This window comes from Aquarana catesbeiana, linkage group LG01, assembly GCF_042186555.1.
Source record: "Aquarana catesbeiana isolate 2022-GZ linkage group LG01, ASM4218655v1, whole genome shotgun sequence".
Taxonomy (NCBI): Eukaryota; Metazoa; Chordata; class Amphibia; order Anura; family Ranidae; genus Aquarana; species Aquarana catesbeiana.
In genome coordinates this window covers 988634834-988660488 of record NC_133324.1, presented here as the reverse complement: position 1 = coordinate 988660488, position 25655 = coordinate 988634834, and the positions used below count along the sequence as shown (strand labels likewise).

At 48.2% G+C, this 25655-nt stretch overlaps 1 protein-coding gene across 1 annotated transcript in view; it reads left to right on the top strand.

Moving 5' to 3' along the window:
• Nucleotides 1–25655, top strand: part of SPAG8 (sperm associated antigen 8) — a 61092-nt gene that overhangs the window by 28181 nt on the left and 7256 nt on the right. Inside the window, exons 2-5 of the mRNA XM_073612135.1 lie at nt 3428–3512; nt 4394–4571; nt 4803–4848; nt 15655–15772. Of these exons, the coding sequence (XP_073468236.1) occupies nt 3428–3512; nt 4394–4571; nt 4803–4848; nt 15655–15772 (427 nt within the window). The remainder of the gene's footprint in view (nt 1–3427; nt 3513–4393; nt 4572–4802; nt 4849–15654; nt 15773–25655) is intronic.

Below are 25655 nucleotides of genomic sequence, written 5' to 3'. Positions count from 1 at the left end.
TCCTCGTTCTCTCCTCCATACACACTGATATCTCCTCGTTCTCTCCATCATACACTCTGATATCTTCTCGTTCTCTCCTCCATCATACACTCTGATATCTCCTCGTTCTCTCCATCATACACTCTGATATCTCCTCGTTCTCTCCATCATACACACTGATATCTCCTCGTTCTCTCCTCCATACACACTGATATCTCCTCGTTCTCTCCTCCATACACACTGATATCTCCTCGTTCTCTCCTCCATACACACTGATATCTCCTCGTTCTGTCCTCCATACACACTGATATCTCCTCGTTCTGTCCTCCATACACACTGATATCTCCTCGTTCTCTCCATCATACACACTGATATCTCCTCGTTCTCTCCTCCATACACTGATATCTCCTCGTTCTCTCCTCCATACACTCTGATATCTCCTCGTTCTCTCCTCCATACACTCTGATATCTCCTCGTTCTCTCCTCCATACACACTGATATCTCCTCGTTCTCTCCTCCATACACACTGATATCTCCTCGTTCTCTCCATCATACACTCTGATATCTCCTCGTTCTCTCCTCCATACACTGATATCTCCTCGTTCTCTCCTCCATACACACTGATATCTCCTCATTCTCTCCTCCATCATACACTCTGATATCTCCTCGTTCTCTCCTCCATCATATACACTGATATCTCCTCGTTCTCTCCATCATACACTCTGATATCTCCTCGTTCTCTCCTCCATACACATTAATATCTCCTCGTTCTCTCCTCCATACACTCTGATATCTCCTCGTTCTCTCCTCCATACACACTGATATCTCCTCCTCTCCTCCATACACTCTGATATCTCCTCCTCTCCTCCATACACTCTGATATCTCCTCGTTCTCTCCTCCATACACACTGATATCTCCTCGTTCTCTCCTCCATACACTCTGATATCTCCTCGTTCTCTCCTCCATACACACTGATATCTCCTCCTCTCCTCCATACACTCTGATATCTCCTTGTTCTCTCCTCCATACACTCTGATATCTCCTCGTTCTCTCCTCCATACACACTGATATCTCCTCCTCTCCTCCATACACTCTGATATCTCCTCATTCTCTCCTCCATACACACTGATATCTCCTCGTTCTCTCCTCCATACACACTGATATCTCCTCGTTCTGTCCTCCATACACACTGATATCTCCTCGTTCTCTCCTCCATACACTCTGATATCTCCTCGTTCTCTCCTCCATACACACTGATATCGCCTTGTTCTCTCCTCCATACACTCTGATATCTCCTCGTTCTCTCCTCCATACACATTAATATCTCCTCGTTCTCTCCTCCATACACTCTGATATCTCCTCGTTCTCTCCTCCATACACACTGATATCTCCTCCTCTCCTCCATACACGCTGATATCTCCTCCTCTCCTCCATACACTCTGATATCTCCTCGTTCTCTCCTCCATACACACTGATATCTCCTCGTTCTCTCCTCCATACACTCTGATATCTCCTCGTTCTCTCCATCATACACTCTGATATCTCCTCGTTCTCTCCATCATACACACTGATATCTCCTCCTCTCCTCCATACACTCTGATATCTCCTCCTCTCCTCCATACACTCTGATATCTCCTCGTTCTCTCCTCCATACACACTGATATCTCCTCGTTCTCTCCTCCATACACTCTGATATCTCCTCGTTCTCTCCATCATACACACTGATATCTCCTCCTCTCCTCCATACACTCTGATATCTCCTCCTCTCCTCCATACACTCTGATATCTCCTCGTTCTCTCCTCCATACACACTGATATCTCCTCGTTCTCTCCTCCATACACTCTGATATCTCCTCGTTCTCTCCTCCATACACACTGATATCTCCTCCTCTCCTCCATACACTCTGATATCTCCTTGTTCTCTCCTCCATACACTCTGATATCTCCTCGTTCTCTCCTCCATACACACTGATATCTCCTCCTCTCCTCCATACACTCTGATATCTCCTCCTCTCCTCCATACACTCTGATATCTCCTCATTTTCTCCTCCATACACACTGATATCTCCTCGTTCTCTCCTCCATACACACTGATATCGCCTTGTTCTCTCCTCCATACACTCTGATATCTCCTCGTTCTCTCCTCCATACACATTAATATCTCCTCGTTCTCTCCTCCATACACTCTGATATCTCCTTGTTCTCTCCTCCATACACTCTGATATCTCCTCGTTCTCTCCTCCATACACTCTGATATCTCCTCGTTCTCTCCTCCATACACTCTGATATCTCCTCGTTCTCTCCATCATACACTCTGATATCTCCTCCTCTCCTCCATACACTCTGATATCTCCTCCTCTCCTCCATACACATTGATATCTCCTCATTCTCTCCTCCAAACACATCGATATCTCCTCGTTCTCTCCTTCATATACACTATCTCCTCGTTCTCTCCTTCATACACTCTGATATCTCCTCCTCTCCTCCATACCCACTGATGTCTCTTTGTTCTCTTCTCCATCCATCATACACACTGATATCTCCTCGTTCTCTCCTCCATACACACTGATATCTCCTCGTTCTCTCCTCCATACACACTGATATCTCCTCATTCTCTCCTCCATACACACTGATATCTCCTCATTCTCTCCATCATACACTCTGATATCTCCTCGTTCTCTCCTCCATACACTCTGATATCTCCTCGTTCTCTCCTCCATACACACTGATATCTCCTCATTCTCTCCTCCATCATACACTCTGATATCTCCTCATTCTCTCCATCATACACTCTGATATCTCCTCGTTCTCTCCTCCATACACTCTGATATCTCCTCGTTCTCTCCTCCATACACACTGATGTCTCCTCATTCTCTCCTCCATCATATACACTGATATCTCCTTGTTCTCTCCTCCATACACTCTGATATCTCCTCGTTCTCTCCTCCATACACATTGATATCTCCTCCTTCTCTCCTCCATACACATTGATATCTCCTCGTTCTCTCCTCCATACACATTGATATCTCCTCGTTCTCTCCTCCATACACTCTGATATCTCCTCATTCTCTCCATCATACACTCTGATATCTCCTCCTCTCCTCCATACACACTGATATCTCCTCATTCTCTCCTCCAAACACACCGATATCTCCTCGTTCTCTCCTTCATATACACTGATATCTCCTCGTTCTCTCCTTCATGCACTCTGATATCTCCTCCTCTCCTCCATACCCACTGATGTCTCTTTGTTCTCTTCTCTATCCATCATACACACTGATATCTCCTCGTTCTCTCCTCCATACACACTGATATCTCCTCTTTCTCTCCTTCATACATATTGATGGTTCTTCTTTTTTTTACTCTGTGCTTAGTCAGAATGAAGAGACATCTCCGTGGGTTTTGTATTTCAGAGGTATCAGAATGGTCTGCTTGTTTCCTTTCCAGGAGAAATATGGAACCTACTGAAGCAGTGGAGGAGCACACAGCTGTCTCTCGTAGTCCATGTCTCCTGAGTAACTGGGTGGAGGAGGTAAGTGTCCTCTATATACCTTTTTTGAGTTTTGTTTGGGGTGTGGATGGATTAGAACCTCTGTCACATCTATTCTACTGTCTGTGTCCCCACTGGAGAAAGCTACCCTCCAACAGAGAAGATATTTCCTGAAGACCTGTGTAGAGTCTTCATGTTTAGTCACATGGGTAGCCCTGTCCAATAGGAAAGAAGGTCTCCTTAGAAACAGTTTATAATCTTCATATTTAGTCACATAGGAATCCCTGTGACCAATAATGAAGAAGGTTTCCTGAAGACCTCTGTAGAGGCTTCATATTTGGTCATATGAGTAGTTCCATCCAATAGGGAAGAGGGTATCCTGAGGCCCTGTGTAGTGTGTTTATATTTGGTCACATTGGTAGTCCTGTCCAAAAGGGAAGAAGGTCACCTAAGGACCTAAGTAGAGGCTTCATGTTTAGTCACATGGGTACTCCTGTCCAATAGGAAAGAAGGTCTCCTGAGGACCCGTGTAGAGGCTTCATGTTTAGTCACATGGGTAGTGCTGTCCAATAGGGAAGAAGGTCTCCATGTTTTAGTCACATTTTTGGTGGAACTTGAAGGTCCCCATTGACATGTGTTGAGTAAGTCACATGGGTAGAACTTTCCAAAGGAGTTGAGGGTTTCCTGAGGACTTATGAAGAGTCATATGAGCAGCATACATGTATATGAATGGTGATACGGTACCTGGGCACATGGACTGGGGTATATACTGTATATATGGTTGGTGATATGGCACCAGGATATATGGACCTGGGTATATAAATATATATAGGGTATATGGGCAATGGTATTGTACCTGGGCACAGTGATAGGGGTTATGGTGATTATCAGCAATTCATAATTCTTTTCTCCTTTAATTTTAGAGGGCCACTGCAGTCCTGGACAGGGACCCCTCCTCCATGAATCCCATTGGACATGGACATGCAGAGCGCCATGGACACCGCGGGATCCTGACCACACAACTACTGGACCAGATCGCTGATTCTACTACTCACCAAGATTCATACCGCAAGCCGATCTCTGATCCCACCCGCCAGACAGGTGACCACAAGAGGGGGACTGTACACAGACCGCACACGGGGGCTGGACCCTATACGTGGACATAGACCACACAAGAACCCTGTACATAGACTACACACAGGGACTGGACTCTATACCTGGATACAGACCACACACAGACCACACAAGAACACTGTACATAGGCCGCACACAGGACTGAATACAGATCACAGAAAATATTTGTCAAATTCTCATGGTGACATCTCTCGACAGGTCGAAGGGAGGAGATGATTCGGCGGTTCCTCTACCAGCAGTTCAGGTATGGGCGGTTCCTGTATGATCTCTGTTTGTTTCTTTAGACCTGGTACTATGCTTTGTCTGTACTTGCAAGCCTCAGTTTTGTGGTAGAGCGGTGTCAAGAGTATGATGATAAAAGGCGAGGGGTGGGACTTGTGTCCCTCAATGGGCTCCAAGAGAAGGATCTGATTCTTCTCATCCATTGAGGGACTCAGAAACTTAAAGACTACTGGACAACACGACAATAACCATTGCCAGGCCTAAAACTGAACTGGGGACTGCCTGTGGCCAAGAGCCACCTGAGGGACCAACACCCGAATAGCGACCAGATAAGGGAGCCAGCCAACATGACCAGAGGGAGGACATGGAGACTCATCCTGAAGCTCCAGATCAAGAAAGAAAAGGTTAGGGCCAATGGGGGATGACTCCACATGGGAACACCAACCAACAAACTTCAACCAAAGTGGAGCCTAAACCAAACAAAAGCAGGTCTTAGTGAAAAGACCCTAAGCCTTACAGCCCGGATCCCGAGGACCATGGAACGAGAACTCCACACCAAAAGAGATTGTCTGGCCAGAGACTTATGAGACTTATTAGAGAAACCCTTGAAACTGTTAGAACACAGTAACCTCAAGGGAGTGTGATGTGACTCCTGAGTTCCCCAAGGAACTCAAGAATTTGATTACACAAAGTCAACACTGAAGGGTAGCATGTATGGGAAGCACCCCCAGAAGGTGGGCAGGGGATAGGATTGAGACCCGAACCTCAGACTGGTGAAAAGGAAACAATTAGGTAGAACAGAGGATGAAGATGATGGCTCCTCTCTGGAGGTACCACTGGAATTACCGCTGAGCAATCCAGCAGAAGATCTGACCTGCCTATCCCCAACCTCCAGCAATTGATCTAGGAATGCCCCCAGATTCAGCACAGGATCAGCATCTGTGGAGTAAGGGACAGGAATCTGGGCAATACAGCAAGAAAACTCACCTGACTGTAGGCAAAACAGGGAAAAGCACCTGAAGAACGTTTCCAAAACTTTGTGGATCAACCCAGGAAGAAGACCTAGCTCCCAGTAGAGGAAGAGGACCCAGCCCCCAGTGGAGGAAGAAGACCTAGCCCCCAGTGAAGGAAGAGGACCTAGTCCCCAGTGGAGGAAGAAGACCTAGCCCCCTGTGAAGAAAGAGAACCTAGCCCCCAGTGAAGGAAGAGGACCTAGCCCCCAGTGGAGGAAGAAGACCCAGTCCCCAGTGTAGGAAGAGGAACTATCCCCCAGTGGAGGAAGAGCACCTAGCCCCCAGCGGAGGAAGAGGACCTAGCCCCCAGCGGAGGAAGAAGACCTAGCCCCCAGCGGAGGAAGAAGACCTAGCCCCCAGCGGAGGAAGAAGACCTAGCCCCCAGCGGAGGAAGAGGACCTAGCCCTCAGCGGAGGAAGAGGACCTAGCCCCCAGCGGAGGAAGAGGACCTAGCCCCCAGCGGAGGAAGAGGACCTAGCCCCCAGCGGAGGAAGAGGACCTAGCCCCCAGCAGAGGAAGAGGACCTAGCCCCCAGCGGAGGAAGAAGACAGCCCCCAGTGGAGGAAGAGGACCTAGCCCCCAGTGGAGGAAGAAGACCTAGCCCCCACTTGAGGAATAGGAACTATCCCCCAGTGGAGGAAGAGCACCTAGCCCCCAGCGGAGGAAGAGGACCTAGCCCCCAGTGGAGGAAGAAGACCTAGCCCCCTGTGAAGAAAGAGAACCTAGCCCCCAGTGGAGGAAGAGGACCTAGCCCCCAGTGGAGGAAGAGAACCTAGCCCCCAGTTGAGGAATAGGAACTATCCCCCAGCGGAGGAATAGGAACTATCCCCCAGCGGAGGAAGAGGACCTAGCCCCCAGCGGAGGAAGAGGACCTAGCCCCCAGCGGAGGAAGAGGACCTAGCCCCCAGCGGAGGAAGAAGACAGCCCCCAATGGAGGAAGAGGACCTAGCCCCCAGCGGAGGAAGAAGACAGCCCCCAGCGGAGGAAGAAGACAGCCCCCAGCGGAGGAAGAAGACAGCCCCCAGTGGAGGAAAAGGACCTAGCCCCCAGTGGAGGAAGAAGACCTAGCCCCCAGTTTAGGAAGAGGACCTAGCCCCCAGTGGAGGAAGAGGACCTAGCCCCCAGTGGAGGAAGAGGACCTAGCCCCCAGTGGAGGAAGAAGACCTAGCCGCCAGTGGAGGAAGAGGATATAGCCCCCAGCAGGGGAATAGGACCTTACCCCCAGCGGAGGAAGAGGACCTTACCCCCAGCGGAGGAAGAGGACCTAGCCCCCAGCGGAGGAAGAGGCCCTAGCCCCCAGCGGAGGAAGAGGACCTAGCCCCCAGCGGAGGAAGAGGACCTAGCCCCCAGCGGAGGAAGAGGACCTAGCCCCCAGCTTGAGGAAGAGGACCTAGCCCCCAGCGGAGGAATAGGACCTATCCCCCCCAATGGAGGAAGAGGACCCAGCCCCCAGTAGAGGAAGAAGACCTACCCCCCAGTGGAGGAAGAGGACCTAGCCCCCAGTGGAGGAAGAGAACCTAGCCCCCCCCATGGAGGAAGAGGACCCAGCCCCCAGTGGAGGAAATAGACCTAGCTCCCAGTGGAGGAAGAGGACCTAGCCCCAGTGGAGGAAGAAGACCCAGTCCCCAGTGGAGGAAGAGGACCTAGCCCCCCCCAATGGAGGAAGAGGACCCAGCCCCCAGTGGAGGAAATAGACCTAGCTCCCAGTGGAGGAAGAGGACCTAGCCCCAGTGGAGGAAGAAGACCCAGTCCCCAGTGGAGGAAGAGGACCTAGCCCCCCCCAATGGAGGAAGAGGACCCAGCCCCCAGTGGAGGAAATAGACCTAGCTCCCAGTGGAGGAAGAGGACCTAGCCCCAGTGGAGGAAGAAGACCCAGTCCCCAGTGGAGGAAGAGGACCTAGCCCCCCCCCCCCCCAATGGAGGAAGAGAACCGAGCCCCCAGTGGAGGAAATAGACCTAGCTCCCAGTGGAGGAAGAAGACCCAGTCCCCAGTGGAGGAAGAAGACCTAGCCCCCAGTGGAGGAATAGGACCTAGCCCCCAGTGGTCATTTATAGGCATATATTTCCTGTTTTAATCTGTGGATATTTACGGCAGGGAACCAGAGCGTTCTTACTAAACCCAAAATAAGTCTCATATCCCCAGATGACACTATTTACAGAGAAACGTGTTGGGAGGGGCATCACATGTGACGTTATTCTGCAAGTCAGCCTGATCGCTTGGACCTGCTGGTTGTTTGCTGTGTAATTCCTTAAAAATTGTAAGTGTGATTTTATCATTTTATTCAAATCTTGGTGAAATACTACACTATGTGGATTTTCCTCAGTACTTTAACTTCCTCCATGGAGTCTATCTTGGCTTAGGGGATTGTGGAACCGTGGCGTTGAAGATCGTGGTGAATATGGCTGCTACACAACAAGGCGTCTAATGATCTCCTTGTGGGATCAGAGCAGCTGTTAAGGAGCTTATTTAATCTCTTATTTAATCCCTTGAAGACCCCTAATAAGCCACTTTAGGGTCAGAGAAGACCCCTTACTAGCCATCTGATGTACAGGCTGAGAAAGCACATTAGGGACCACCTTTTCTATAGGGACAGACATAAAGAACTGCTCAGCAGTTGAACCCACAACAGCAGATAAGGAGTCTGAAGTCAACCATAATGAGAAAGGAGAAAGGGAGACACCTCTGAAGGAAGGTTCCACCAACACCTGATATTCTTATACAGAAAAAGAAAGGGACACCTCTCTGTCTGATAACAAGGAGTTGCAAACTGGCTGACTCCCATAGACATCAGACCTCTGCTTCCCTATATGATCCTCAGCTGAAGGTGCTTGCCTGACTCCCATAGACATCAGATCACTGCTCCCCTATATAATCCTCAGCTGAAGGTGCTTGCCTGACCCCCATAGACATCAGATCATCACTCCCCTGTATGATCTTCAGCTGCAGGTGCTTGCCTGACCCCCATAGACACCAGATCACTGCTCCCCTGTATGATCTTCAGCTGAAGGTGCTTGCCTGACCCCCATAGACACCAGATCACTGCTCCCCTGTATGATCTTCAGCTGCAGGTGCTTGCCTGACCCCCATAGACACCAGATCACTGCTCCCCTGTATGATCTTCAGCTGAAGGTGCTTGCCTGACCCCCATAGACACCAGATCACTGCTCCCCTATATAATCCTCAGCTGAAGGTGCTTGCCTGACTCCCATAGACACCAGATCACTGCTCCCATATATGATCTTCAGCTGAAGGTGCTTGCCTGACTCCCATAGACATCAGACCTCTGCTTCCCTATATGATCCTCAGCTGAAGGTGCTTGCCTGACTCCCATAGACACCAGATCACTGCTCCCCTATATAATCCTCAGCTGAAGGTGCTTGCCTGACCCCCATAGACATCAGATCATCACTCCCCTGTATGATCTTCAGCTGAAGGTGCTTGCCTGATCCCCATAGACATCAGATCACTGCTCCTCTATATGATCTTCAGCTGAAGGTGCTTGCCTGACTCCCATAGACATCAGATCACCGTTCCCCCTATCTGATCTTCAGCTGAAGGTGCTTGCCTGACCCCCATAGACATCAGATCACTGCGTCCATATATGATCTTCAGCTGTAGGTGCTTGCCTGACTCCCATAGACATCAGATCACTGCGTCCATATATGATCTTCAGCTGAAGGTGCTTGCCTGACTCCCATAGACATCACTGTTCCCCTATATTATCCTGAGCTGAATGTTCCTGCCTGACCCCCATAGACATCACTGTTCCCCTATATGATCCTGAGCTGAATGTTCCTGCCTGACCCCCATAGACATCACTGTTCCCCTATATGATCCTGAGCTGAATGTTCCTGCCTGACCCCCATAGACATCACTGTTCCCCTATATGATCCTCAGCTGAAGGTGTCTGCCTGACCCCCATAGACATCACTGTTCCCCTATATGATTCTCAGCTGAAGGTGTCTGCCTGACCCCCATAGACATCACTATGACAGAGTTTCTCCATGATGGTTAGAATTGCAGTATGTAGTGTGGGTTCAGGTTCATGTTGGAATTTTTCAGTCCTTAGCAGATTGTTCCCCCAGTGATAGGTCTGGGTGAGTGTCTATGGGTAGTAGAGTGTGGTCAGTGGTGGTCACAGATGATTCTTGGACTGTATTGGAGAGGGAGGTCCTCTTTGTCACATACAGAAGGGATGAGGAGTGAGAGACCACACTGTACACACAGCCTGCACCCCCCTTCTTCCGGGAACGCCGCGCCGTCTGAGCGGAGCCTGCAGGTCTGCTTCCCATTAACTGGCCGGGACTGGGACAATTGGCCCTTTGTATGTGCGGGACAGAGGAGACGGGGCGCACCCCCCCCCTTCCCCCGACTGCTCCACATCTGGACTACATTGTCATCACCCTCCACACCCAGGAGCATGGGGGGGCCCCCATTGTATACTGTATACCCGCATTATAGTATATACTCAACAAATGTGTCCTTATTGACCCCCATAGACATCACATCTCTATACTGTATACAATGTATATATACCCCATCACATCTCTATACTGTATACAATGTATATATACCCCATCACATCTCTATACTGTATACAATGTATATATACCCCATCACATCTCTATACTGTATACAATGTATATATACCCCATCACATCTCTATACTGTATACAATGTATATATATACCCCATCACATCTCTATACTGTATACAATGTATATATACCCCATCACATATACTGTATACAATGTATATATACCCCATCACATATACTGTATACAATGTATATATACCCCATCACATATACTGTATACAATGTATATATACCCCATCACATCTCTATACTGTATACAATGTATATATACCCCATCACATCTCTATACTGTATACAATGTATATATACCCCATCACATCTCTATACTGTATACAATGTATATATACCCCATCACATCTCTATACTGTATACAATGTATATATACCCCATCACATCTCTATACTGTATACAATGTATATATACCCCATCACATATACTGTATACAATGTATATATACCCCATCACATCTCTATACTGTATACAATGTATATATACCCCATCACATATACTGTATACAATGTATATATACCCCATCACATATACTGTATACAATGTATATATACCCCATCACATATACTGTATACAATGTATATATACCCCATCACATATACTGTATACAATGTATATATACTCCATCACATATACTGTATACAATGTATATATACCCCATCACATATACTGTATACAATGTATATATACCCCATCACATATACTGTATACAATGTATATATACCCCATCACATATACTGTATACAATGTATATATACTCCATCACATATACTGTATACAATGTATATATACTCCATCACATCTCTATACTGTATACAATGTATATATACTCCATCACATCTCTATACTGTATACAATGTATATATACCCCATCACATCTCTATACTGTATACAATGTATATATACCCCATCACATCTCTATACTGTATACAATGTATATATACCCCATCACATCTCTATACTGTATACAATGTATATATACCCCATCACATCTCTATACTGTATACAATGTATATATACCCCATCACATATACTGTATACAATGTATATATACCCCATCACATACCCTGTATACAATGTATATATATACTCCATCACATACCCTGTATACAATGTATATATACTTCATCACATACCCTGTATACAATGTATATATATACCCCATCACATACCCTGTATACAATGTATATATATATACCCCATCACATACCCTGTATACAATGTATATATATATACCCCATCACATACCCTGTATACAATGTATATATATACTCCATCACATACCCTGTATACAATGTATATATACTTCATCACATACCCTGTATACAATGTATATATATACCCCATCACATACCCTGTATACAATGTATATATATATACCCCATCACATACCCTGTATACAATGTATATATATATACCCCATCACATACCCTGTATACAATGTATATATACCCCATCACATACCCTGTATACAGTATATATACCCCATCACATACCCTGTATACAATGTATATATATACCCCATCACATACCCTGCATACAATGTATATATATATACCCCATCACATACCCTGTATACAATGTATATATATATACCCCATCACATACCCTGTATACAATGTATATATACCCCATCACATACCCTGTACACAATGTATATATATACCCCATCACATACACTGTATACAATGTATATATATATACCCCATCACATACCCTGCATACAATGTATATATATATACCCCATCACATACCCTGTATACAATGTATATATACCCAATCACATACCCTGTATACAATGTATATATACCCAATCACATACCCTGTATACAATGTATATTTATATACCCCATCACATACCCTGCATACAATGTATATATATATACCCCATCACATACCCTGTATACAATGTAAATATACCCCATCACATACCCTGTATACAATGTAAATATACCCCATCACATACCCTGTATACAATGTATATATACCCCATCACATACCCTGTATACAATGTATATATATACCCCATCACATACCCTGTATACAATGTATATATATATACCCCATCACATACCCTGTATACAATGTATATATATACCCCATCACATACCCTGTATACAATGTATATATACCCCATCACATACCCTGCATACAATGTATATATATATACCCCATCACATACCCTGTATACAATGTATATATACCCCATCACATACCCTGTATACAATGTATATATACCCCATCACATACCCTGTATACAATGTATATATACCCAATCACATACCCTGTATACAATGTATATATACCCAATCACATACCCTGTATACAATGTATATTTATATACCCCATCACATACCCTGCATACAATGTATATATATATACCCCATCACATACCCTGTATACAATGTAAATATACCCCATCAAATACCCTGTATACAATGTATATATACCCCATCACATACCCTGTACACAATGTATATATATACCCCATCACATACACTGTATACAATGTATATATATATACCCCATCACATACCCTGCATACAATGTATATATATATACCCCATCACATACCCTGTATACAATGTATATATATATACCCCATCACATACCCTGTATACAATGTATATATACCCCATCACATACCCTGTACACAATGTATATATATACCCCATCACATACACTGTATACAATGTATATATATATACCCCATCACATACCCTGCATACAATGTATATATATATACCCCATCACATACCCTGTATACAATGTATATATACCCAATCACATACCCTGTATACAATGTATATATACCCAATCACATACCCTGTATACAATGTATATTTATATACCCCATCACATACCCTGCATACAATGTATATATATATACCCCATCACATACCCTGTATACAATGTAAATATACCCCATCACATACCCTGTATACAATGTATATATACCCCATCACATACCCTGTATACAATGTATATATATACCCCATCACATACCCTGTATACAATGTATATATATACCCCATCACATACCCTGTATACAATGTATATATATACCCCATCACATACCCTGTATACAATGTATATATATACCCCATCACATACCCTGTATACAATGTATATTTATATACCCCATCACATACCCTGCATACAATGTATATATATATACCCCATCACATACCCTGTATACAATGTAAATATACCCCATCACATACCCTGTATACAATGTATATATACCCCATCACATACCCTGTATACAATGTATATATATACCCCATCACATACCCTGTATACAATGTATATATATATACCCCATCACATACCCTGTATACAATGTATATATATACCCCATCACATACCCTGTATACAATGTATATATACCCCATCACATACCCTGCATACAATGTATATATATATACCCCATCACATACCCTGTATACAATGTATATATACCCCATCACATACCCTGTATACAATGTATATATACCCCATCACATACCCTGTATACAATGTATATATACCCAATCACATACCCTGTATACAATGTATATATACCCAATCACATACCCTGTATACAATGTATATTTATATACCCCATCACATACCCTGCATACAATGTATATATATATACCCCATCACATACCCTGTATACAATGTAAATATACCCCATCACATACCCTGTATACAATGTATATATATATACCCCATCACATACCCTGTATACAATGTATATATATATACCCCATCACATACCCTGTATACAATGTATATATACCCCATCACATACCCTGTACACAATGTATATATATACCCCATCACATACACTGTATACAATGTATATATATATACCCCATCACATACCCTGCATACAATGTATATATATATACCCCATCACATACCCTGTATACAATGTATATATACCCAATCACATACCCTGTATACAATGTATATATACCCAATCACATACCCTGTATACAATGTATATTTATATACCCCATCACATACCCTGCATACAATGTATATATATATACCCCATCACATACCCTGTATACAATGTAAATATACCCCATCACATACCCTGTATACAATGTATATATACCCCATCACATACCCTGTATACAATGTATATATATACCCCATCACATACCCTGTATACAATGTATATATATACCCCATCACATACCCTGTATACAATGTATATATATACCCCATCACATACCCTGTATACAATGTATATATATACCCCATCACATACCCTGTATACAATGTATATTTATATACCCCATCACATACCCTGCATACAATGTATATATATATACCCCATCACATACCCTGTATACAATGTAAATATACCCCATCACATACCCTGTATACAATGTATATATACCCCATCACATACCCTGTATACAATGTATATATATACCCCATCACATACCCTGTATACAATGTATATATATACCCCATCACATACCCTGTATACAATGTATATATATACCCCATCACATACCCTGTATACAATGTATATATATACCCCATCACATACCCTGTATACAATGTATATTTATATACCCCATCACATACCCTGCATACAATGTATATATATATACCCCATCACATACCCTGTATACAATGTAAATATACCCCATCACATACCCTGTATACAATGTATATATACCCCATCACATACCCTGTATACAATGTATATATATACCCCATCACATACCCTGTATACAATGTATATATATATACCCCATCACATACCCTGTATACAATGTATATATATACCCCATCACATACCCTGTATACAATGTATATATACCCCATCACATACCCTGCATACAATGTATATATATATACCCCATCACATACCCTGTATACAATGTATATATACCCCATCACATACCCTGTATACAATGTATATATACCCCATCACATACCCTGTATACAATGTATATATACCCCATCACATACCCTGTATACAATGTATATATATATATATACCCCATCACATACCCTGTATACAGTATATATACCCCATCACATACCCTGTATACAATGTATATATATACCCCATCACATACCCTGTATACAGTATATATATCCCATCACATACCCTGTATACAATGTATATATATACCCCATCACATACCCTGTATATAGAACTGATAGACATGTTTGGGGGTCTCATTGCTCTCTCAGTCAGGAAGTATGTGAGGCGCTGACATGTGCGGCGGAGGAGGTCGGAGAAATGGAGTCCACCACAAAGCGAGATTTCCATGTTGATGGCTTTGTGCCGCAGACACCTCTTCCCACCAAGGTAGGTCCCATGGATGGGATGGTGTATGGGATGGGGGAAGGGAAGCGATGGTACATGGGACGGTGGATGTAATAGGATGGATTGTGATGAGAATGGGATGGGATGGCGGATGGGATAGGGAAATGGATAGGATGGGATGGGATGGTGGATGGAATGATTGATGGAATGGTGGATGGTATGTGGTGGGATAGGATGGTGGATGGTATGTGGTGGGATGGTGGATGGCATGTGGTGGGAAGGGATGGTGGATGGTATGTGGTGGGATGGGATGGTGGATGGTATGTGGTGGGATGGGATGGTGGATGGTATGTGGTGGGATGGTGGATGGTATGTGGTGGGATGGGATGGTGGATGGTATGTGGTGGATGGTATGTGGTGGGATGGGATGGTGGATGGTATGTGGTGGGATGGGATGGTGGATGGTATGTGGTGGGATGGGATGGGATGGTATGTGGTGGGATGGGATGGTGGATGGTATGTGGTGGAATGGTGGATGGTATGTGGGATGGGATGGGATGGGATGGGATGTGGTGGGAAGGGATGGTGGATGGTATGTGGTGGGAAGGGATGGTGGATTGTATGTGGTGGGATGGTGGATGGTATGTGGTGGGATGGTGGATGGTATGTGGTGGGATGGGATGGTGGATGGTATGTGGTGGATGGTATGTGGTGGGATGGGATGGTGGATGGTATGTGGTGGGATGGGATGGTGGATGGTATGTGGTGGGAAGGGATGGTGGATGGTATGTGGTGGGATGGGATGGTGGATGGTATGTGGTGGGATGGGATGGTGGATGGTATGTGGTGGGATGGGATGGGATGGTATGTGGTGGGATGGGATGGTGGATGGTATGTGGTGGGATGGGATGGTGGATGGTATGTGGTGGGATGGGATGGTGGATGGTATGTGGTGGGATGGGATGGTGGATGGTATGTGGTGGGATGGTGGATGGCATGTGGTGGGAAGGGATGGTGGATGGTATGTGGTGGGATGGTGGATGGCATGTGGTGGGAAGGGATGGTGGATGGTATGTGGTGGGATGGGATGGTGGATGGTATGTGGTGGGATGGGATGGTGGATGGTATGTGGTGGGATGGGATGGTGGATGGTATGTGGTGGGATGGGATGGGATGGTATGTGGTGGGATGGGATGGTGGATGGTATGTGGTGGGATGGGATGGTGGATGGTATGTGGTGGGATGGGATGGTGGATGGTATGTGGTGGGATGGGATGGTGGATGGTATGTGGTGGGATGGTGGACGGTATGTGGTGGGAAGGGATGGTGGATGGTATGTGGTGGGATGGGATGGTGGATGGTATGTGGTGGGATGGGATGGTGGATGGTATGTGGTGGGATGGTGGATGGTATGTGGTGGGATGGGATGGTGGATGGTATGTGGTGGATGGTATGTGGTGGGATGGGATGGTGGATGGTATGTGGTGGGATGGGATGGTGGATGGTATGTGGTGGGATGGGATGGGATGGTATGTGGTGGGATGGGATGGTGGATGGTATGTGGTGGAATGGTGGATGGTATGTGGGATGGGATGGGATGGTATGTGGTGGGAAGGGATGGTGGATGGTATGTGGTGGGAAGGGATGGTGGATTGTATGTGGTGGGATGGTGGATGGTATGTGGTGGGATGGTGGATGGTATGTGGTGGGATGGGATGGTGGATGGTATGTGGTGGATGTTATGTGGTGGGATGGGATGGTGGATGGTATGTGGTGGGATGGGATGGTGGATGGTATGTGGTGGGATGGGATGGGATGGTATGTGGTGGGATGGGATGGTGGATGGTATGTGGTGGGATGGGATGGTGGATGGTATGTGGTGGGATGGGATGGGATGGTATGTGGTGGGATGGGATGGTGGATGGTATGTGGTGGGATGGGATGGGATGGTATGTGGTGGGATGGGATGGTGGATGGTATGTGGTGGGATGGGATGGTGGATGGTATGTGGTGGGATGGGATGGGATGGTATGTGGTGGGATGGGATGGTGGATCGTATGTTGTGGGATGGGATGGTATGTGGTGGGATGGTGGATGGTATGTGGTGGGAAGGGATGGTGGATGGTATGTGGTGGGATGGGATGGTGGATGGTATGTGGTGGGAAGGGATGGTGGACGGTATGTGGTGGGATGGGATGGTATGTGGTGGGATGGTGGATGGTATGTGGTGCGATGGGATGGTGGATGGTATGTGGTGGGATGGGATGGTGGATGGTATGTGGTGGGATGGGATGGTGGATGGTATGTGGTGGGATGGGAGGGGATGGGATGTGGTGGGAAGGGATGGTGGATGGGATGTGGTGGGAAGGGATGGTTGATGGTATGTGGTGGGATGGGATGGGATGGTATGTGGTGGGATGGGATGGTGGATGGTATGTGGTGGGATGGGATGGTATGTGGTGGGATGTTGGATGGTATGTGGTGGGAAGGGATGGTGGATGGTATGTGGTGGGATGGGATGGTGGATGGTATGTGGTGGGAAGGGATGGTGGATGGTATGTGGTGGGAAGGGATGGTGGATGGTATGTGGTGGGAAGGGATGGTGGACGGTATGTGGTGGGATGGGATGGTGGATGGTATGTGGTGGGAAGGGATGGTGGATGGTATGTGGTGGGAAGGGATGGTGGACGGTATGTGGTGGGATGGGATGGTGGACGGTATGTGGTGGGAAGGGATGGTGGATGGTATGTGGTGGGATGGTGGATGGGACGGGATGGGATGGTATATGGTGGGAAGGGATGGTGGATGGTATGTGGTGGGATGGTGGATGGTATGTGGTGGGATGGTGGATGGTATGTGGTGGGATAGGATGGTGTATGGTATGTGGTGGGATGGTGGATGGTATGTGGTGGGATGGGATGGTGGATGCTATGTGGTGGGATGGGATGGTATGTGGTGGGATGGGATGGTATGTGGTGGGATGGTGGATGGTATGTGGTGGGAAGGGATGGTGGATGGTATGTGGTGGGATGGGATGGTGGATGGTATGTGGTGGGAAGGGATGGTGGATGGTATGTGGTGGGATGGGATGGTGGATGGTATGTGGTGGGATGGGATGGTGGATGGTATGTGGTGGGAAGGGATGGTGGATGGTATGTGGTGGGATGGGATGGTGGATGGTATGTGGTGGGATGGGATGGTATGTGGTGGGATGGTGGATGGTATGTGGTGGGATGGGATGGTGGATGGTATGTGGTGGGAAGGGATGGTGGATGGTATGTGGTGGGATGGGATGGTGGATGGTATGTGGTGGGATGGGATGGTGGATGGTATGTGGTGGGAAGGGATGGTGGATGGTATGTGGTGGGATGGGATGGTGGATGGTATGTGGTGGGATGGGATGGTATGTGGTGGGATGGTGGATGGTGTGTGGTGGGATGGGATGGTGGATGGTATGTGGTGGGATGGGATGGTGGTTGGTATGTGGTGGGATGGGATGGTGGATGGTATGTGGTGGGAAGAGATGGTATGTGGTGGGCTGGTGGATGGTATGTGGTGGGAAGGGATGGTGGATGGTATGTGGTGGGATAGGATGGTGGATGGTATGTAGTGGGATGGTGGATGGCATGTGGTGGGATGGGATGGTGGATGGTATGTGGTGGGATGGGATGGTGGATGATATGTGGTGGGATGGGATGGTGGATGGTATGTGGTGGGAAGGGATAGTGGATGGTATGTGGTGGGATGGTATGTGGTGGGATGGTATGTGGTGGGATGGGATGGTGGTGGGATGGGATGGTGGATGGTATGTGGTGGGATGGGATGGTGGTGGGATGGGATGGTATGTGGTGGGATGGGATGGTATGTGGTGGGATGGGATGGTGGATGGTATGTGGTGGGATGGGATGGTGGATGGTATGTGGTGGGATAGGATGGTGGATGGTATGTGGTGGGATGGTGGATGGCATGTGGTGGGAAGGGATGGTGGATGGTATGTGGTGGGATGGGATGGTGGATGGTATGTGGTGGGATGGGATGGTGGATGGTATGTGGTGGGATGGTGGATGGTATGTGGTGGGATGGGATGGGATGGTATGTGGTGGGATGGGATGGTGGATGGTATGTGGTGGGATGGGATGGTGGATGGTATGTGGTGGGATGGGATGGTATGTGGTGGGATGGGATGGTGGATGGTATGTGGTGGGATGGGATGGTGGATCGTATGTTGTGGGATGGGATGGTATGTGGTGGGATGGTGGATGGTATGTGGTGGGAAGGGATGGTGGATGGTATGTGGTGGGATGGGATGGTGGATGGTATGTGGTGGGAAGGGATGGTGGACGGTATGTGGTGGGATGGGATGGTGGATGGTATGTGGTGGGAAGGGATGGTGGATGGTATGTGGTGGGATGGTGGATGGGATGGGATGGGATGGTATATGGTGGGAAGGGATGGTGGATGGTATGTGGTGGGATAGGATGGTGTATGGTATGTGGTGGGATGGTGGATGGTATGTGGTGGGATGGGATGGTGGATGGTATGTGGTGGGATGGGATGGTGGATGGTATGTGGTGGGATGGGATGGTATGTGGTGGGATGTTGGATGGTATGTGGTGGGAAGGGATGGTGGATGGTATGTGGTGGGATGGGATGGTGGATGGTATGTGGTGGGATGGGATGGGATGTGGTGGGAAGGGATGGTGGATGGGATGTGGTGGGAAGGGATGGTGGATGGTATGTGGTGGGATGGGATGGTATGTGGTGGGAAGGGATGGTGGATGCTATGTGGTGGGATGGGATGGTATGTGGTGGGATGGGATGGTATGTGGTGGGATGGTGGATGGTATGTGGTGGGAAGGGATGGTGGATGGTATGTGGTGGGATGGGATGGTGGATGGTATGTGGTGGGAAGGGATGGTGGATGGTATGTGGTGGGATGGGATGGTGGATGGTATGTGGTGGGATGGGATGGTGGTTGGTATGTGGTGGGATGGGATGGTGGATGGTATGTGGTGGGAAGAGATGGTATGTGGTGGGCTGGTGGATGGTATGTGGTGGGAAGGGATGGTGGATGGTATGTGGTGGGATAGGATGGTGGATGGTATGTAGTGGGATGGTGGATGGCATGTGGTGGGATGGGATGGTGGATGGTATGTGGTGGGATGGGATGGTGGATGGTATGTGGTGGGATGGGATGGTGGATGGTATGTGGTGAGATGGGATGGTGGATGGTATGTGGTGGGAAGGGATGGTGGATGGTATGTGGTGGGAAGGGATAGTGGATGGTATGTGGTGGGATGGGATGGTGGTGGGATGGGATGGTGGATGGTATGTGGTGGGATGGGATGGTGGTGGGATGGGATGGTATGTGGTGGGATGGGATGGTATGTGGTGGGATGGGATGGTGGATGGTATGTGGTGGGATGGGATGTTATGTGGTGGGATGGGATGGTATGTGGTGGGATGGGATGGTGGATGGTATGTGGTGGGATGGGATGGTGGATGGTATGTGGTGGGAAGGGATAGTGGATGGTATGTGGTGGGATGGGATGGTGGATGGTATGTGGTGGGATGGGATGGTGGATGGTATGTGGTGGGATGGGATGGTGGATGGTATGTGGTGGGATGGGATGGTGGATGGTGTGTGGTGGTATCTTGGATGGTATGTGGTGGGAAGGGATGGTGGATGGTATGTGGTGGGATGGGATGGTGGATGGTATGTGGTGGAATGGTGGATGGTATGTGGGATGGTGGATGGTATGTGGTGGGATGGTGGATGGTATGTGGTGGGATGGGATGGGATGGTATGTGGTGGGATGGGATGGTGGATGGTATGTGGTGGGATGGGATGGGATGTGGTGGGAAGGGATGGTGGATGGTATGTGATGGGATAGTGGATGGTATGTGGTGGGATGGGATGGGATGGGATGGTATGTGGTGGGAAGGGATGGTGGATGGTATGTGGTGGGATGGGATGGTGGATGGTATGTGGTGGGATGGGATGGTGGATGGTATGTGGTGGGATGGGATGGTGGATGGGATGTGGTGGGATGGGATGGGATGGTATATGGTGGGAAGGGATGGTGGATGGTATGTGGTGGGATGGGATGGTGGATGGTATGTGGTGGGATGGGATGGTATGTGGTGGGATGGGATGGTGGATGGTATGTGGTGGTATCTTGCATGGTATGTGGTGGGATGGGATGGGATGGGATGGTATGTGGTGGGATGGGATGGTGGATGGTATGTGGTGGGAAGGGATGGTGGATGGTATGTGTTCGGATGGGATGGTGGATGGTATATAGTGGGATGGGATGGTGGATGGTATGTGGTGGGATGGGATGGTGGATGGTATGTGGTGGGATGGGATGGTGGATGTATATGGTGGTATCTTGGATGGTATGTTGTGGGAAGGGATGGTGGATGGTATGTGGTGGGATGGGATGGTGGATGGTATGTAGTGGTATCTTGGATGGTATGTTGTGGGAAGGGATGGTGGATGGTATGTGGTGGGATGGGATGGTGGATGGTATGTGGTGGGATGGGATGGTGGATGGTATGTGGTGGAATGGTGGATGGTATGTGGGATGGGATGGGATGGGATGGTATGTGGTGGGAAGGGATGGTGGATGGTATGTGGTAGGAAGGGATGGTGGATTGTATGTGGTGGGAAGGGATGGTGGATTGTATGTGGTGGGATGGTGGATGGTATGTGGTGGGATGGGATGGTATGTGGTGGGATGGTGGATGGTATGTGGTGGGATGGGATGGTGGATGGTATGTGGTGGGATGGGATGGTATGTGGTGGGATGGGATGGTGGATGGTATGTGGTGGGATGGGATGGGATGTGGTGGGAAGGGATGGTGGATGGTATGTGGTGGGATGGGATGGTGGTGGGATGGGATGGTATGTGGTGGGATGGGATGGTATGTGGTGGGATGGGATGGTGGATGGTATGTGGTGGGATGGGATGTTATGTGGTGGGATGGGATGGTATGTGGTGGGATGGGATGGTGGATGGTATGTGGTGGGATGGGATGGTGGATGGTATGTGGTGGGAAGGGATAGTGGATGGTATGTGGTGGGATGGGATGGTGGATGGTATGTGGTGGGATGGGATGGTGGATGGTATGTGGTGGGATGGGATGGTGGATGGTATGTGGTGGGATGGGATGGTGGATGGTGTGTGGTGGTATCTTGGATGGTATGTGGTGGGAAGGGATGGTGGATGGTATGTGGTGGGATGGGATGGTGGATGGTATGTGGTGGAATGGTGGATGGTATGTGGGATGGTGGATGGTATGTGGTGGGATGGTGGATGGTATGTGGTGGGATGGGATGGGATGGTATGTGGTGGGATGGGATGGTGGATGGTATGTGGTGGGATGGGATGGGATGTGGTGGGAAGGGATGGTGGATGGTATGTGATGGGATAGTGGATGGTATGTGGTGGGATGGGATGGGATGGGATGGTATGTGGTGGGAAGGGATGGTGGATGGTATGTGGTGGGATGGGATGGTGGATGGTATGTGGTGGGATGGGATGGTGGATGGTATGTGGTGGGATGGGATGGTGGATGGGATGTGGTGGGATGGGATGGGATGGGATGGTATATGGTGGGAAGGGATGGTGGATGGTATGTGGTGGGATGGGATGGTGGATGGTATGTGGTGGGATGGGATGGTATGTGGTGGGATGGGATGGTGGATGGTATGTGGTGGTATCTTGCATGGTATGTGGTGGGATGGGATGGGATGGGATGGTATGTGGTGGGATGGGATGGTGGATGGTATGTGGTGGGAAGGGATGGTGGATGGTATGTGTTCGGATGGGATGGTGGATGGTATATAGTGGGATGGGATGGTGGATGGTATGTGGTGGGATGGGATGGTGGATGGTATGTGGTGGGATGGGATGGTGGATGTATATGGTGGTATCTTGGATGGTATGTTGTGGGAAGGGATGGTGGATGGTATGTGGTGGGATGGGATGGTGGATGGTATGTAGTGGTATCTTGGATGGTATGTTGTGGGAAGGGATGGTGGATGGTATGTGGTGGGATGGGATGGTGGATGGTATGTGGTGGGATGGGATGGTGGATGGTATGTGGTGGAATGGTGGATGGTATGTGGGATGGGATGGGATGGGATGGTATGTGGTGGGAAGGGATGGTGGATGGTATGTGGTAGGAAGGGATGGTGGATTGTATGTGGTGGGAAGGGATGGTGGATTGTATGTGGTGGGATGGTGGATGGTATGTGGTGGGATGGGATGGTATGTGGTGGGATGGTGGATGGTATGTGGTGGGATGGGATGGTGGATGGTATGTGGTGGGATGGGATGGTATGTGGTGGGATGGGATGGTGGATGGTATGTGGTGGGATGGGATGGGATGTGGTGGGAAGGGATGGTGGATGGTATGTGGTGGGAAGGGATGGTGGATTGTATGTGGTGGGAAGGGATGGTGGATTGTATGTGGTGGGATGGTGGATGGTATGTGGTGGGATGGGATGGTATGTGGTGGGATGGGATGGTGGATGGTATGTGGTGGGATGGGATGGGATGGTATGTGGTGGGATGGGATGGTGGATGGTATGTGGTGGAATGGTGGATGGTATGTGGGATGGGATGGGATGGTATGTGGTGGGAAGGGATGGTGGATGGTATGTGGTGGGAAGGGATGGTGGATGGTATGTGGTGGGATGGTGGATGGTATGTGGTGGGATGGGATGGTATGTGGTGGGATGGTGGATGGTATGTGGTGGGATGGTGGATGGTATGTAGTGGGATGGTGGATGGTATGTGGTGGGATGGGATGGTGGATGGTATGTGGTGGGATGGGATGGTGGATGGTATGTGGTGGGATGGGATGGTGGATGGTATGTGGTGGGATGGGATGGTGGATGGTATGTGGTGGGAAGGGATAGTGGATGGTATGTGGTGGGAAGGGATAGTGGATGGTATGTGGTGGTATCTTGGATGGTATGTTGTGGGAAGGGATGGTGGATGGTATGTGGTGGAATGGTGGATGGTATGTGGGATGGGATGGGATGGTATGTGGTGGGATGGGATGGTGGATGGTATGTGGTGGGATGGGATGGGATGTGGTGGGAAGGGATGGTGGATGGGATGTGGTGGGAAGGGATGGTGGATGGTATGTGGTGGGATGGGATGGTGGATGGTATGTGGTGGGATGGGATGGTATGTGGTGGGAAGGGATGGTGGATGGTATGTGGTGGGATGGTGGATGGTATGTGGAGGGATGGTGGATGGTATGTGGGATGGGATGGGATGGGATGTGGTGGGAAGGGATGGTGGATGGGATGTGGTGGGAAGGGATGGTGGATGCTATGTGGTGGGATGGGATGGTATGTGGTGGGATGGGATGGTATGTGGTGGGATGGTGGATGGTATGTGGTGGGAAGGGATGGTGGATGGTATGTGGTGGGATGGGATGGTGGATGGTATGTGGTGGGAAGGGATGGTGGATGGTATGTGGTGGGATGGGATGGTGGATGGTATGTGGTGGGATGGGATGGTGGTTGGTATGTGGTGGGATGGGATGGTGGATGGTATGTGGTGGGAAGAGATGGTATGTGGTGGGCTGGTGGATGGTATGTGGTGGGAAGGGATGGTGGATGGTATGTGGTGGGATAAGATGGTGGATGGCATGTGGTGGGATGGGATGGTGGATGGCATGTGGTGGGATGGGATGGTGGATGGTATGTGGTGGGATGGGATGGTGGATGGTATGTGGTGGGATGGGATGGTGGATGGTATGTGGTGAGATGGGATGGTGGATGGTATGTGGTGGGAAGGGATGGTGGATGGTATGTGGTGGGAAGGGATAGTGGATGGTATGTGGTGGGATGGGATGGTGGTGGGATGGGATGGTGGATGGTATGTGGTGGGATGGGATGGTG